The 17,670-nt window shown below is 38.4% G+C and overlaps 1 protein-coding gene across 1 annotated transcript in view; it reads left to right on the top strand.

Annotated features, from left to right (window-relative positions):
* The window catches only part of vtd (RAD21 cohesin complex component verthandi), a 475,837-nt gene that overhangs the window by 423,496 nt on the left and 34,671 nt on the right, over window positions 1-17,670 (top strand). Inside the window, exon 11 of the mRNA XM_090376234.1 lies at window positions 17,187-17,549. Coding sequence (XP_090232360.1) covers window positions 17,187-17,549 — 363 coding nt within the window. The remainder of the gene's footprint in view (window positions 1-17,186; window positions 17,550-17,670) is intronic.

Below are 17,670 nucleotides of genomic sequence, written 5' to 3' on the forward strand. Positions count from 1 at the left end.
TGCTGAGAAAAGTGCCCAAAGGAAAAAAATGCAGTGAACTTTTAAATTCCTATTTTGGTCCCACATATCTATGTGAATCAGCCTTTTGGTATTTGAAACAAATGAAGACGAAGAATTGCTCTACTCTTACGGACTTGCATACAGAAGATTCTTTATGGTTGGCCTTATCACAGTATATCCCCAATTTTGAAAGCTTGGCAGATGACATGAAGACACTAACTTTGCATAAATTAAAATTTTAAATATGTATGAATTTAATATAAGAATTCTAAATTGTATTTAATTTCAAAATAAGAATTCTAAATTGTATTTAATTTTAAAATAAGAATTCTAAATTGTATTTAATTTTAAAATTTGTAAAAATGTTTCAGTATGTGTTGATTAACTTTTTTAATCGTGTACAATGAAATTCTTGATATGATAGATCGTGGCACATTTTGAAGAAAAAAAGTAGATTACATCACAAATTAAGATGGTCACCTCTGTCTTATATAATATGATAGTTACCTCCTTGGACTTGCTGGTAAAATTCCTTGAAACATTGAGCAGATGGGCTGAGAGGTGGCAAATGAAGTTTAACAATGACAAATGTAAAGTACTACATATGGGAATCAGTAACTCCAGAGTAACGTATCGTCTCTATGGTACTACACTGATAGTGGTAGAGAATGAAAAGGACCTGGGGGTAATTGTGCAGGCAGATATGAAGTTTTCTGTGCAGTGCAGACAGTCTGCAAGAGTAGCTCATGGTGTTTTGTCAATGAGATACAGGAATTTTTCTAGCAGATATAAGGTGATTATCCCCTTGTAGAAGGCAATGGTCAGGCCCACACCTTGAGTACTGTATACAGGTCTGGAGGCCTCATTTTAAGAAGGATGTAGAGCTGTTGGAACGAGTACAGAGAAAGGCAACAAGATTACTGAATGGAACAAAGGGTTGCTCTTACGAAGAAAGGCTTAAGTTTTGCAAATTACAGTGTCTGGAGACTAGGCATCTGCGAGGTGATCTGATTCAGGTGTATAAAGCCTTAAATGGTTTGAACATGCTCAGTGCTGATGGGATGCTTCCTCTTGCTTAGAATAATCACCTGAGAGGGCATAAATTCAAATTGGGGAAAGACAGTTGTGGGATAGATGTGCGGAAGTTTGCCTTTAGCCAGTGGATAGTTGGTTGGTGGAACAGACTTCCATCCTTTGTTGTGGAAGTTGATAGCCTAAATAAATTTAAGGCTGAGCTGGACAGGTATTTGGAATGAACAGAGGGGTGAAATGAGAGCAGTTTTTTTTTTTTTTTTTTTTTTTTTTGGCTGAAACTGCATAAGCTTGCTTTCTTTCATCATATGTCTATGCTAATGCTAATTTCAAAATAATTAAAGAAAGTCGTATGCTGTGATTCCAGTTGTGCACCTGTTACTTCACCATGTCCATCTGTCCTTTCTTCCGTCTATCTGCATGTAACAAAGGGAGACAGATAATGTATTGTGTAAAAAGAATAGATTGAATAGGACCAGGGTATGTCTGCCAGGGGCAAAAGTTGATGATGTCGTGAAGCAGATATCATCTTTTATGGGCACAAAGGGTGATATTGTTGTACACGTTGGCACCAATGACATTAAGAGTAGGGGATCTGCAGATTTACTTAATAAGTACAGGTCAAAGTTAAAAAAAAAAGACGTCAGTTATGGTTAAATTTGAAAGTGTCTGCAGTTCTGTCCAGACATGATAGGAGGGAGTACATGATGAGAGCCTTGTCAATCAATTTGGCCCGGGAGGGATTGTGCAAGGCTAATGGGATAGAATTTTTTTTCACCATGGTCTGTGCTTGTTAACAGGAGAGACTGCTTTTACAGGGATGGGATACACTTAAATAGAAAGGGTGCAAGAATATTGGCTAATGCTATCGAGGCAGCGTTAGGTGGGTCGGAATACTACTAGCTTGCAAGAATTCACAGATTAAATGGTTAAAAGTAGCCGCAGGCAGAGGCGAAGGTGATTCTTGCACGACTTATATTAGAATAAGCAGTGGCCTGGAGCAAAGGGTGCTGGGAGTTTCAGGGACTGATGGTAGTCATCATGAAACAAATAAATATATGGGATGTATTAGGGTAACTAAGAATAACAATAGGTACATGTATACTTCCATTTTTACCAATGCTAGAAGTATAGTAAATAAATTTGATGAATTTGAAGTGTTGGTCAAGATATCAAAGGCAGATATTGTTGGGATATCAGAGTCGTGATGTCAGACAGATATTAGGAATGCAGAATTGGAATTTGGGGAGAACAGTGTGTACAGAAAGGATAGGAAGGGAGGAGGAGGAGTTATGCTGTTAATTAAGAAAACCATAAAATCAAAGGAAGTGCATCTAGTTTACATAGATGGACAGTGCAGTGTTTAATCAGTGTGGTGTGGCATAAGCACTGGGAAAGCAAAAATAAGAGTAGGAGTGTGTTATAGGCCTAATGACTCAAATGAGCACAATGAACAATTATAGAGAGAAATAGAGTGGGCTGGTAAATCAGATAGTCGTATAATGCGGGATTTTAACTTCCCAGATATTGACTGGAACTTGTGAGTTGGTCACTCGCACACTAGTAAGACTTTTGGGGATTTATTGAATGATTTTTTTCTGCAGCAGCATGTTTGAGAGGCAACCAGAAAAGGTAATACTCTTAATCTGGTTATTAGCAGTGATCATTCGTGTATTAAGAATTTGCAAATAAAGGAACCACTGGGTGGTAGTGATCACAGTGTACTAATGTGGGATTTCCTTAAAGATATAATTACCATTATAATTACAGGGGTAAAGGAAAGGGTTTTTGCTTCCATAATGGTGACTACACTGGTTTCAAACAGTTTTTAAATTCTGTACAGTGGGACTAACTGACGATGTTATCAACAGAAAATTCTATATCTGAAGCATTCAAGGAATTAATCGTCAAAGCTACTAGACGTTTCATACCTATTAGCATTAGAAGAGGCATTTGATGCAAGAAAGCAAGCTTATGCAGCATCAGCCAAAAAAATAATAAAATAAAATAAAATAAATAAATAAATTAATTAAAAATAAATAAATAACCACTTACACTTCACCCCTCTGTTCATTCGAAATACCTGTCCAGCTGAACCTTAAACTTATTTAAGCTATACTTCCACGACAAGGAATGGAAGTCTGTTCCACCAACCTACCACCCGCTGGCTAAAGGCAAATTTCCGCACGTCTATCCTACATCTGTCTTTCCTCAATTTGAATTTATGCCCTCTCAGGTGATTATTCTGAGCAAGAGGAAGAATCAGATCAGCATTGAGCATGCTAAAACCATTCAAGGCTTTATACACCTCTATCAGATCACCTCGCTGGTGCCTAGTCTCCAGACACTGTAATTTGCAAACTTAAGCCTTTATTCGTAAGAGCACCCCTTTCTTCCATTCACTACTCTTGTTGCCCTTCTCTGTACTCGTTCCAGCAGCTCTACATCTTTCTTGAAATGAGGCCTCCAGGCCTGTATACAGTACTCTAGGTGTGGTCTGACCATTACCTTATACAAGGGAATAATCACCTCCTTATCCCTGCTAGAAAAATTCTTATATATCATTGATAATACACCATGAGCTACTCTTGCAGCCCATCTGCACTGCTCAGAGAACTTCATATCTGCCTGCACAACCACCCCCAGGTCCTTTTCATTCTCTACCACTGTCAGTGTAGTACCACAGAGTTGATACGTTGCTCTGGGGTTGCTGTTTCCCATATGTAGTACTTTACATTTGTCAATGTTAAACTTCATTTGCCACCTCTCAGCCCATCTGCTCAACCTTTCCAGATCCTGTTGCAGCAGCATAGTGTCAGTAGTGTCCTTGACAACCCTGCCAACCTTCGTATCGTCTGCAAACTTGGACATTAAGCTTGATATACCATCATCAATATCATTTATAATTACAGAAAACAATAATGGACCCAATACTGAACCCTGAGGGACTCCATTAATAACATTAGTCCACGATGAGCAGTGTCCATTGATTACCACTCTCTGTCTTTTTCCCCTCGACCATCCCTTTATCCATAGCAGCAATTTGCCTCCAATGCCACACTGCTCCAATTTGTGCAGCAGTCTTCCATGTGCAACAGTATCAAAAGCCTTTCTAAGATCCAAGTATATAATATCAAAGTTATTCCCTGCATCCAGTTCTTTTGTGACTGCATCATAGTATTATATCAAATTGGTCAGGCAAGACTTCCCCTTAACAAAACCATGCTGTGTCCGAGCTATAACTGAAGTCTTGTCTAGATGATCCTGCAGTGCTTCTTTAACCAGTGCCTCCATTAATTTTCTGGGAACAGAAGTTAAACTCACAGGTCTATAATTACTTGTGTCAGCCTTTGATCCTCCTTTGTGAATTGGGGGTCACATTTCCACATCTCTAGTCCATGGGTACCTCCCCTGAGTCCAAGGAAGCTCTCTAATTATGGCTAAGGGTTTGCTTACTTCCTTTGCTGCCTCCTTTAATATAACTGGATAGATCCCATCCACCCCAGGTGCCTTTCTTGTGTTTATCTTCAACAATTTCTCCTCCACTTTACTCTCAGAGATAACAAAATTCTCTAGCTTACTGCCAGAGTTGAATACACCTCTGGCATTCCCCTCGCTGAATAACTCCTGATGTGTGAATGTCAATGCAAAATATTCATTTAGTTTGTTAGCTACCTGAGCAGGATCATCAACAGTTGACCCATCGATATAAAGTGGGCCAATCTGATTCATCCCCTTCCTTCTAGAGTTTACATAAGTAAAGAACTCTTTGCTGTTTTTCTTTGCATCCCTTGCCAAAGATATCTCGTAATCTGCCTTCGCCTGCCTAACCTACTTTGTAACTTGGTTACAGATCAACTTGTATCTATCATAGGCTTCTGTGTCACATGTTAATTTGTATGTATCCTATGCATTTTTCTTCTCTGCCATTTGTCTCATTAGTTCTTCTGACATCTATTTAGGCCTAAACCTTGAACAATATTTCTTAGTTGGTATGTAAAGCCTAGTAGCTTCCAAGGTAAGTTCTTTTAATGCTTCCCATTTTGAATTTGCTGTTGGTAACATCATCAGTTGGTCCCACTGTATAGAATTTAAATACTGTCTCAGCTTTCACTCTCCCTCTTACGGCAGCGAGAGAATCAGTGTGGAAGCAGAGGGTGCTAAGAATCTCTGGGTACGACCAGGCTGCCATGCACGGAAATTGAACCTGGCCTGTTATAACGTACGATCACTCATCGGTGAAGACAGGATATTAGAGCTGGAAAAGGAATTAGAAAATGTGAATTGGAATATCATCGGTTTGGCTGAAACAAGAAGAAGAAATGAATCACTTATAAGTTTATCAAGTGGAAATCTGCTGTACAGCAATGGAAACAGTGAAAGGAGTGAAGGTGGAGTTGGGTCTCTGGTCCATAAAGATTTTAAAAACAACATTTTGGAATTCAAAAGTACATCACCAAGGGTGTCAAGACTAATACTCAAGATTTCTAAGAGGTACGAGCTAAAGATTATAATGATTTATGCACCAACATCGAGCCATGATGATGAAGAGGTTGAAGAAATGTACACTGAAATTGAGAGTCTTCTAGATGAGCAGAAAACGCACTACACTATTATTATGGGGGACTTCAATGCTAAGGTTGGAAAAAGGCAAAACAGCGCAGAAAGAGGAACTATAGGAAATTTTGGAATTGGTGAAAGAAATAAAAGAGGTGAAAGACTTGTGGAATTTGCAGAATCTCAAGGAATATCAGTAATGAACCTTTTTTCAAGAAAAGGGTGAACAGAAAGTGGACATGGAAGAGTCCAAATGGATTAACAACTAATGAAATCGACTTCATCCTCACTAACAGAAGATATATTGTGACTGATGTTACCGTCCTGAATAAGGTAAATGTTGGAAGTGATCACAGAATGGTAAGATGTACACTTGATATAGATGTAGGAAAGGAAAGGAAAAAACTGACTCGAGTAAATAATACAAAGGTCTTTGAGATAACAGAAGAGGAGAAAAAGCAGTATGTAATGGAACTTAAGAACAAGTATGAGCTTCTGCAGACTGCTGAAGACCAAGATATCGACGAGGAATATTACAACTTTTTGAAAGTGATAAAGCCCAAGAAACCTATAGGGAAACAGAAATCCAAAGAAGAAAAAATTAGTCAAGAAACACTTGTCATGATGAACCAAAGACGACAAATGAAGAGCAAGAAAACACTGACAGGGAGAAAATTGAGTATACTGAGTTATGCAAAGCCATTAGAAAGAGACTCAGAGAGGACATAAGAAGATTTAACACAAGAAAAGTAGAACAAGCATTAAGGGAAAACAAAGGATTTAAATTAGCAGCCATGAGCAGTAATACAGAAAGACAATTGATACTGAAACTTAAAAATAGCAATGGTGTACTTATAAACAGCAGAGAAGGCATAATTCAAATAGCAGAAGACTACTGTAGAGAATTATACAAGGAGCGAGGGAATGATACCAGCAGTGGGGAAGATGGATTGCAAAGTAGCAACACATACGACATACCCAATATTCTTCCTGATGAGGTAGAACATGCATTGAAGAAAATGAAGAATCAGAAAGCCCCGGGGGAAGATGAAGTTACTGTAGAGTTGTTAAAATTGGGAGGAAGAGACATAACACAAAAACTGGCAAGGCTCTTCACAAAGTGCATTAGAAAAGGTGCGATGCCTAAGCAGTGGAATAATGCAATCATAGTTTTGCTGCATAAGAAAGGAGATAAATCAGAAATTGGAAATTATAGACCATTTAGCTTGTTATCCCATATCTACAAGTTGTTCACAAGGGTCATTACTAACAGATTAGAAAGAATACTTGATGAGAATCAACCGAAAGAGCAAGCTGGCTTTAGGACAGGATTCTCAACTATGGATCACCTTCACATAATATCACAGCTAATGGAGAAAGCAAATGAATATAAAACACCATTATGCCTGGCATTTGTGGATTATGAAAAGGCATTTGCCTCCATACAGCATAAGGCAATGTTTCGGGCACTGGAAAGACAAGGCATAGATACTCCATATATTATGATTTTGAAGAAAATATATGAGAGTGCTACATCATTTATTAGACTAGACAAAGACAGTAGCAAATTTAAAATCGAGAAAGGAGTTCGACAAGGAGACACAATATCTACGAAGCTGTTTACTGCTGCCCTTGAGGAAGCTTTCAGAAGATTAGATTGGTCGCAGAAAGGAGTCAATGTGAACGGAGAGTACCTAAACTATTTACGATTTGCAGATGACATTGTGATCATAAGCCATGATCCCAAATAATTAGAGGAAAATCTTAATCAGTTATGCACAGTTAGTAAGGATTTTGGACTAAAGATGAATATGGCTAAAACAAAAGTAATGATGAACAAGTATGCCACGGAAAGGGAAATTTTGATGAAGGGCAATTTTGAAAATAATGATTGAAGGAGCAGTAATTGAAAAGGTGGAGTCATATACTTATCTGGGACAAGTTATTAGCTGTAATAATGATAAATGGCTGGAAGTCAAGAGAAGAATAAATTTTGGATGGATAGCATTCAGGAAATATAGTCACATACTGAAGAGCAATATCCCAGTTTGTCTGAAATGTAAAATAATGAATCAATGTATACTCCCCACCATGACTTATGGAAGTGAAACTTGGGCACTCACCAAACGAATGGAAGAGAAGCTAAGAAGTACACAGCGAAGAATGGAATGAATTATATTGGGAATCAGACTGTTAGATAAGAAGAGAAACACGTGGATTATGCAGCAAACTCAATAAAGGACATTCTTATCAAAACTAAAGAACTAAAATGGTCTTGGGCAGGACACATAGCTCGAAGACATGATGACAGATGGACTAAGAAAATAACAGAATGGTACCCAAGAGGAGCTAGAAGAAAACCTGGAAGACAAAGGCGGAGATGGATAGATGAAATTCATGAGTTTTTAATTAGTAAATGGATGGCCAGTGCTCAAAACAGAAGGAACTGGAAAGTTGCTGGAGAGGCCTTCATCCTGCAGTGGATTGAAAATGGCTGATGATGATGATGACTACAATGGATAAAAGGGTAGTTGAGTGGGAAAAGACAAGAGGGTGGTAATCAATGGGCTCTTTGTGGACTAATGTTATTAGTGGAGTTCCACAGGGTTCGGTGTTAGGCCCACTGTTGTTTTGTATATTTATCAATGATATTGATGAAGGTATATCAGGCGTAGTCTCAAAGTTTGCAGATGATACAAAGGTTGGCAGTGTTAGTAATGGCAGTGTGCTACTGCAACAGGATCTAGAAAATTTGGGCAGATGGGCCGAGAAGTGGCAACTGAAGTTTAACATGGACAAATGAAAAGTACTGCAAATGGGTAGAAGTAACCCCAGATGAAAGTACCAACTGTGTGGTACTACACTTAGGGTTGTAGAAAATGAAAAAGACCTGGGAGTAATTGTGCAGTCAGATATGAAGTTTTCTTAACAATGCAGACAGGTTGCAAGAGCAAGTCATAGGGTTTTGTCAGTGATATACAGCAATTTTGCTATCAAGGAAAGGAGGTGATTATCCCTTTGTATATGGGCAATGGTCAGGTCATGCCTTTAGCACTGTATACAGGTCTGGAGGCCTCATTTTAGGAAGGATGTAGATTTGCTTGAGTGTGTACAGAGAAGGGCAACAAGATTGGTGAGATGAAGAGATCCCCTTACCAAGACAGAGGCTTAAGTTCTGCAAATTGCAGCTGTTGGAGACTAGGCACCTGCGAGACGATCTGATTGAGGTGTATAAGGCCTTGAATGGGTTGAGCATGCTGAATTCTGATGGGATCCTTCCAATTGTTTAGATTACGAACTAAAGGGGGCATAAATTCAAATTGAAAAAACAGTTGTAGAATAGAGTTGTGGAAATTTGCCTTTAGCCAGCGTGTGGTTAATTGCTGGAATAAACTTCCATCTGTTGTTGGGAAGTTGATAGCTGAAATAAATTCAAGGAGGAACTAAACAAGCATTTAGAGGGAATGGTTGCGTGAATTTTTTTTTTGGCTAATGTTACAGCTCACCTGTTTTCTTGCATCTCATGCCACTATTACTATTACCCCGAGTGGACAGATGTTTGTGAAATTTTATATTACTTTTAAAAATATTTGTTGAGCCATTTCAAATTTCGCTAGATTTGGACAAATAGAAATCTGGCAATTATTTCATTTTTCAATACAAATTGTATGGAAAAAAAAATCATAGATTAAATATAGTTTTAATGCAGTATTGTTAACTTTAAACAGTCCATGCATGCTTTGCATGTATTGTTATCTAAGACTTGTGAATATGGTGTTGCTTGTGAAAAGATACATATATACAGAGAGAAAAGAGATTCATAAGTATATGGGAGAAGAGTAATAGGTGGTAGATGACTCTCATCAACCACCATTTTGCTTATTGGAGGCTTGAAGTGGTGGAACCCATGTTTAGTCTCCAGAGCTAAGTTCCGGTCAACCCTTCCCCATCTCTTCCATCATGCAGTATGACTGATGAGTTTTGGGTTTATTATGGACATCATGGCGAGATCCAATCTTCCTTATATTTCAAGGGTACAGCTCTAAAATGGTGTTTGCAGACCGGCTGCTAGTTTGTACAGGTCACATTATGTCGAGGATCTGGGTATATTCTTACCATGTGTACACCGTATCCAAAAATTTCATTACTTCATACAGCATGTCCCCCTCCTCCACTTTTTTTCACTATTGAATACACAATGAATTGTCAAACTAATACAGTAAACTTATCTGTTAAAAGAACTAAACCTCCCAAACACTTCCTAGTTCATTTCACAAATATACATCGTCTCAATTATAATCTCAATGATGTCCATTTCCACTTGCAGTCTGCCAAACCCCATGTACTTTTTCTGACAGAATCTCAGTTATCTGTTGATTCAACTACTGCTCATCTCAGTTGCCCAAATTATTCACTGTATGATTCCTTTTGCCTCAAAGATGGTACGTGTGCATATGTCCATTCCGATATTCCCTGTCAAAGACTTGGTAATTTGGAATCTCCTCTTTTCGATCTTCTCTGGCTTAATATCTCTCTACCTCATTCTGTGAAATTCATCTGTTGTCTCTATCGTTCTTCCAACTCCACTAATCAATTGGAGCTCTTTGACTTCCTCTCTTTGCAACTTTCCTAACTGTGAGTTAATTTTCCTTGGTGATTTTAATGTTCACAACTCCAGCTAGCTTCCATTTTCTAGTTACACCGATCCAGCTGGTTGAGATGCTGAGGCTTTTGCAATTACTAATGACCTTGCATAGATTGTTCATTTACCTATGAGAATACGAGACAATCCCAACTATACAGCTAACACGCTTGATCTTTTTCTCACAAACATCCCTTCTAAGTACACGGTCAAAGTGAGTGGTCCTTTAGGCACCTCAGATCACAAGTTGGTGATTGTCTCTTCTCCAATGAAGCCTGTATCTCATGGCTATTCCCAACCTCATGTTGTTTGGCATTTCAAGAATGCAAAATGTGATGACCTGTGAGATTTCTTTTCTTCTTTTCCTTCGTCGGATTACTGTTTCAAAACTTCTGATGTCAACATTTTCTCAGATTGTGTCAGTGAAATTATTCTTGTGGGAATGGAATTCTTTATCCCACACTCCACTTTAAAATCTCATCCTTTATCTAAACCTTGGTTTTCCAATAAATGTGTTAAGGCTGTTCAAGAGAAGAATGTTGCATATCGTAATTGTCTTGTTTCCAATTCTTCAGTTTCATTTTCTGCCTACACCAAAGCTTGCAACAATTATAAAGTAGTTATTAATCAGTCCAAACTAGATTTTGAACAGGCTAAGAGTAGAAAACTTGCTTCTTGCCCTAATGGTAGCCGAGCATTCTGGTCTCTTGCTAAAGCTATTGGCTGCAACTTTTGCCCATTTTTGCTCCCACCTCTGTCAAAACCAGATGGTTCTGTTGTCACTTCAGCCAAGGATAAAGCTGACCTGCTAGCATCCCATTTTTCTTCCAACTCATGTTTTAATGATCTTGGTAAAACACCTCCCACCATTCCCAACCTGCTCCATTCAATGCCTCCTGTGGTCTTCTATCAAAAGGATGTCAGAAGGATTTTGGCGAATCTTGATGCTAAGAAAGCTCCAGGTCCTGATGATATTTCTCCACTTGTTCTCAAAAAATCTGCACTCCTGGACTTACTCCTGTTCTTTATCACCTTTTTTCACTTTCTTATTCCAAAGGTGTTTTTCCTTCTGCTTGGAAATTTGCTCATATCCAGCCAGTTCCTAAAAAGGGTGACAAATCCCTCCCATCCAATTATCGTTCTATTTGCAATCACTTCTAGTCTTTCTAAAGTAATGGAGAAATAAATTAACCGCCAACTCTTAAACTACCTAGAAACCTTCCATCTGATCACTGATCGCCAATATGGATTCCGTCAATGTCGATCCACTGGTGATATTCTGGCTTATGTTACCATTTATGAACAAATTCACTGGAAAAGTTCGTTGAAACACAAGCAGTTGCTCTTGACATCTCAAAGGCTTTTGATCATGATTTGTATAAAGGTCTTCTAAACAAGCTTCCATCTTATCAGGCCCCAGATGCCAAGCGTTTTTCGAGGCCAAGCGACATTAATGCAACTGAGAGTGCTCTTGATAAGTGAATAACATTATTTTTAAGTTCCTGTCTTGCTCTCAACAGTTTCATTTAAAAATGGTTCCATATTTGAAAACTACAAGTCAGAATGCAGAAAGGAAACTCACCTTTCTTTTCCTTTTTTATATATTTTTAGTAGCATTAACCAACTAACACTTCAACCGCTTGGCCTCCTAGCGGCACTGCTCGTGCCTCCCTGTGCCGAAAATCTTGGCAGAAAAGTCCTCCAGCCAATGGCTAAAAGGAGCAAACATGGCAAGCACAGACCATGTTTCTGCTACTCAAACTAGCAGAAAATTAGACGAAATGGGTTCAGGTTCAGCTAAGCTACAAAAGATGGAGACTCTCCCTCTAGTTGCACCACTGTTCTTAATTATTCCTTCCAATAACGAACAATCCATAGGAAGTTTGTCACGGATGGATCGAAAACTGATACAAAAATAGGTGCGGCAGCAGTTTTCTCTGATACCACAATAACCCAAGTTCTCCCAACAGAATGTAGCATCTTTACAGCTGAACTACAAGCTGTGAAGTTAGCGACTGACCGAATATGACACCAAAGGTTAACCCATAGTCTGATCTTTACGGACTCCCTCAGTGTAATGCAAGCAACACAGTGTGACTCAAAGAATTTCCATCTGACTTTGAGACAAATTCAAGTCATCCTAAACAAACTAATTAAAAGAAAACAAAATGTTACCTTTTGTTGGATTCCTGGACATCCAGGAATTAAATTAAATGAACAAGCTGACCATGCAGCAAAAATGGCAACAGGCATCATACCAACAACCACCAAAGTGCCATTTACAGACTACAGATGTTGCATCAAAGTGAATAGCAAGGAACAATGGCAAAAAATATGGAATGAACAAACCTATAATAAACTTTTTCAAATTAAACCAGTTTTAAAACAGTGGAAAACTAGTGAAAGACAGGTCTGAAAAGAAGAAGTAACCCTTGCCAGGTTAAGGATTGGACGCTCACATCTTACTCATTCCTATCTACTTAGAGCCGGCGCCTCCATAGCCAGGTGGGCAGGAACAGCAGTGCGTAGCACACGCTTCTTGATTAGACCGGGGTTCGAGCCCATGACCACCAAATATGGAGGATGCGGAAAGGTCAGGGAATGACCACCGCATATCCCTGGAGCAATATGGCCTTAGTTACTTACAAACAAACAAATAGCAAACAAACAAACTACTTGGAGCCGAAGAACTGCCTCAGTGTAATCAGTGCCATGTACAACAAACAGTTAAGCATTTATTAGTAGATTGTCCAGCTTTTATAAACCAAAGAAAAATAACCTTTAAGTCCAAAACTAATATTCAAGATGCTTTTGTTTTGTAAAACATTTTAAGTGAAAAAAGTAATACAGTGGTGCCTCGCAATTCGACTATAATCCGTCACCGAATTAGAGTCGAATTGCGAATTTGTCGAATTGCAGGTCAATATTTTCCATATAAGTTTATGGAAAATTGATTAATTCATTGTCGGAGAGAAATACACAGTATTATTGACTTTACTATATTCTACCATATAACAAACGAAATTACAAAATACATAATGAGTACATACATTTCATTGAGCCTTAGATGTTGGAAGGATGTTTTATTTATCTCGTTCTACCCTTTCTCTTCTCCTCTTAGCTTGAATGGGGATGAGGAATTGATCAAGGGTGGACTGTCTCTCCCTCTTTTTCAAGATAGCCTTGAAGTGATGCATAGTAGTGTTGTTAAACAAGTCTGCCATTCTAGTTACAACAGCAGTGTTGGAGTGCCATTTTAAACAAGCAGACTGCACCTTCTCCCAATGGAATAAAATTTCTTTAATGGCAGCTGTTGGCATCGGCCCTTTTTCCCTGTCTTCTTCTTCTTCTTCCAGTGAAATTTCCTTTTCTCTCTCTTTTGCTTCCTGTTTGCGGAGTGTTTTGAGTTCTTCCACGGTTGGTTCGTCATCGTGATCCTCCACAAGCTCTTCCACATCAGCCTCATCAACTTCTCCTATGTCAAGGTTCTCTGCCATCGAAATGATTTCTCGCATGGCCGCAGTTGCTTCTGATTCTTCAGCGGCTTGGACTGCATTGTTGTCATCCCGAAAAAAGAAAGGAACGAGTTTCTTCCATGATGCACAAAGGGTCCTCTGTGTCACTCCCTCCCAGGCAGTTTTAATAAAGGAAATGGCGTGAAGAATATTGAACTCAGTCTTCCAGAACTCTCCTTCAGTGTCTTATCAGAAGAATGAGTCACGTCAAAAAACTGTGAAAACAAAGCCTTGGTGTAAAGTTTTTTAAAACAGGCAATTACTTCTTGATCCATGGGTTGGAGCAGTGATGTGGTGTTTGGAGGAAAAAACTGGACTTTGATAAAATCAAAATCAATTTCAAGAATGTTTGCTAAGTCTTGGGGGTGGGCATTGTCAAGAATCAGCAGTGCTTTCAAAGGTAAATTGTTGTCAATGAGGAATTTTTTTACGTTCAGGGCGAACTCCTCAAAAATCCAATCTTTGAAGACTTTCTGGTCTACCCAGGCTTTTGCATTGGATCTCCACATCACTGGCAGTTTGGACTTGATGATTTTCTTCCCAAAGCAGCAAGGATTTTTAGAGTGGTAAACGAGAAGTGGCTTTACTTTAAAGTCTCCGCTTGCATTTGCTGCCAGTAACAAGGTAAGCCTATCTTTCATAGGCTTATGTCCTGGGAGCGTCACTTCTTGCGTGATGTATGTTCGATTTGGTAAGCACTTCCAAAATAACCCAGTTTCATCCCCATTAAAAATTTGCTGCGGCAAGTAGCCTTCCTTCATGATTAAATCTTCAAATTTTTTCACAAACTCTTCTGCAGCCTTTTTATCTGCATTAGCTGCTTCCCCATGTCTGAGAACACTATGGATACCTGTTCTACCTTTGAATCTGTGAAACCACCCATGACTTGCCTTGAATTCATCAGTTTGCTCTGAGATACGTCCTGGAATTTTCTTCTGCAATTCAAAAATTAACCTAGCCTTCTCACAGATCATTGCCTGAGTTACTGGATCTCCTTTCATCTTTCTCTAATCCAGGTAAGAAGCAGCTTTTCCATTTCTTCATTGATTAAAGATCTGTTTCTGTCAGAAATTTTCATTGCTCCAGCAAATACCGTAGCACCTATAATCTTGTCTCTTTGTTGCCAAAAAGTTGCTACGGTTGACCTAGGGACGCCATACTCTTGAGCTACATCTGTAATTGTTCTACCTTTCTGCACTTTTTCTATAATTTCTTTCTTATTTTCTATGCTCAACCAAGTGTGTTTCTTTCCTGAATTATTCCGCTGTTCACTTCTCTTTGGACCCATTATCAAATTTCACTCAAAAAATAAATAACTGCCAAAGCACAAATTTTTTTACTTTATGAGAAATGCAGAATTATAAATTAGCACAAACAACTAGAGCAAACGTGAACTCAGACTACGATTATTAACGAGATAATGTTGTCTCATAACTGAGGAAGAACTGACGGCATACCTGTAGCTATCTTTGAGGGCGGCTAACGTAGCTGAACGATTGAGGGATCTGTTCCCGCTTTATCTATCATTGGTTAAATGTTACTCTCGCTCTTTAATACCATTGGTTAAAATGTATGAAGCAGCCATCACTATTTAGCGCTATTTAGTAACATTAAACGCAGTTATGTAGTCCAGCAAAGAATTCTATTGTGCAATATCATGTAGCGTTTTCGCTGGCCTGTGAAATCCGACTGTTGAATAGCGGTACGTCGAATTGCGAGACTGTCGAATTGCGGTACGTTGAATTGCGAGGCACCACCTGTATACAAGAAATCTTTCACTACCTAAGATTAACAGGCTTGTATAATCAGATATAAAAAAAAATAAATACAATTGAACTTCTCCAAATAAAGTCAGGCATTGTTTTGAACTACTATTGCAAGAGACCACACTTGAAAATTACAAACCCATGAGAGGTACATTATGGCCACAGAAGCTGATGTACCAACAACTAACAAACAACAACAACAACCATCTTATGGTTTGCCAACTGTTTTTTGTAATTGGTTATCCAGTTTTCTCTCTGATCGCTCACTGAGGGTGAAGGTAGATGGCTCTCTGTCTTCTAACTTCTCCACTAATGTTGGTGTCCCTCAAGGTTCAGTTCTTTTCCCCCACTCTTTTCCTCTTGTATATTAATGACTTTCTTCCATTGACTGGAAATCCTATCCATAGTTTTGCCAATGAAACCACATTGCATTCCACTTTCATTTTGGGAAACCTTGCCCTGCTCAATCAGCTTCACCTTCTCGAATATCTGCTACCAATTCCTTAAATGCCGATCTCCAGGTAATTCTCCAGTGGGGCAACTTAGTTGATTTAGAAGGATTGAAATCAACTAAGACAACTTAGTTGATTTCAATCCTTCTAAAATTCAATCTTGTCTTATATCTCGCAAAAAGGATTCTTCTGCTCCTATGCTTATCTTTGGTGACACTCCAATTTCTAGGCAAGTTGATATATCTCTTTTGGGGATTACCCTGACTTCTAATCTCTCTTGGCACAAGCACATTACAAATATTGCTTCCTCTGCATCTAAAAAACTTGGTTTTCTCTTTTACTCTCAGCATTACTTTTCTTCCAAACAGCTGTTCACTCTGTACAAATCGCAAATCCACCCTACTTATGGAATATTGTTCCCACATCTGGGGCGGTGCCCCCAAAACCTCTCTGAGGCTTCTAGATTCCATTCAGAAGAGGGCAGTTAGGTTAATTAATGACTCATCTCTAACTGAGTCTCTCCATTCGCTGTCTCATAGATGTACTGTTTCTGCTGCATGCCCTTTCTACAGATACGTCCGTGGGCACTGTTCCTCTGAATTGGCTTCTATAATTCCTGCTCTCTCTTTCAAAACAGTCCTAACACATGCTACCACCAGGCAACATCCATTTACTGTCCAACTTGAAGAACTCACAGAACCAGCTTTTCATCTTCCTCGTTTATTCATTCAACTGCCATTTTCTGGAATAACCTTTCTTCATACGTATTTCCTGAAAATTACAGTCTACAGAAGTTCAAGTCTAATGTCAACAATTATCTTCTCTCATCTTCTCAACCTCCAAACCAAGCACGATACTAAGTACTATAGGTTCTAATACCTCTTGTGTTTGGGGTTTTCATAAAAAAAAAATAAATAAATAAATATATAATTGTATCTAAACTGAATGGATAAGTTTAGATAATATATACTTGTTGTTCCTTATCTTTACCTTAGCATAAACTGTAATCAGTTTATGTTCATGTAAATATCAGTGTCCCATGTGCCTCACTTTTATTCTGTAGTTCTTTGCATAGTCTTCGGTATTCTAAGCTATAGTAAAATAATACTTATTTTCCTAATATGGTATTGTCACTTTTTTTACATATTTTTTTATCATAAGAAATTTGTATGTTTTTCATTCATTACAAATCTGCATATATAGTTTTTATTTCTCATTTCAGTTGCAACCTGAATCAACAACAGAAATAATACAACCTGTATCATTTATTGATAATCTTCCTCCACCACCTCCACCACTGCCACCACCACTACCACCATCACCACCACCACCATTACTACCAACACCTGATCCTCAACAGTTTTCAGCAGAAGATATAGAATCTTGTCATCAGCAACAAGAAATATTGCCCAGTTCTATTGATTCTTCTAAATGCATTGAAGAAAAGCAACAAGAAGAAAAAGAAGAGAATAACGAAATTCAAGAAAACAGCAAGCAAGATGCAACAGAACAGACAGAGCGTCATTCAAATTGTAAACTTTTAGAAGAAGAAGATGACTACACAGCACCAGCAAGCATGGGCCCAGTAAGTCTGTTTCCTTCCACTTCACTTTCTTTCCTTTCTTTTTTCTTATTAGCTCAAATAAAACATGATGGCATGTTTAAAATAAGTTTTGATTTTAAAAGATTTCTAAATTCTTTGATCT

This window comes from Mastigoproctus giganteus, chromosome 6 (assembly GCF_048544385.1).
Source record: "Mastigoproctus giganteus isolate SK-2022 chromosome 6, ASM4854438v1, whole genome shotgun sequence".
Classification (NCBI taxonomy): Eukaryota; Metazoa; Arthropoda; class Arachnida; order Uropygi; family Thelyphonidae; genus Mastigoproctus; species Mastigoproctus giganteus.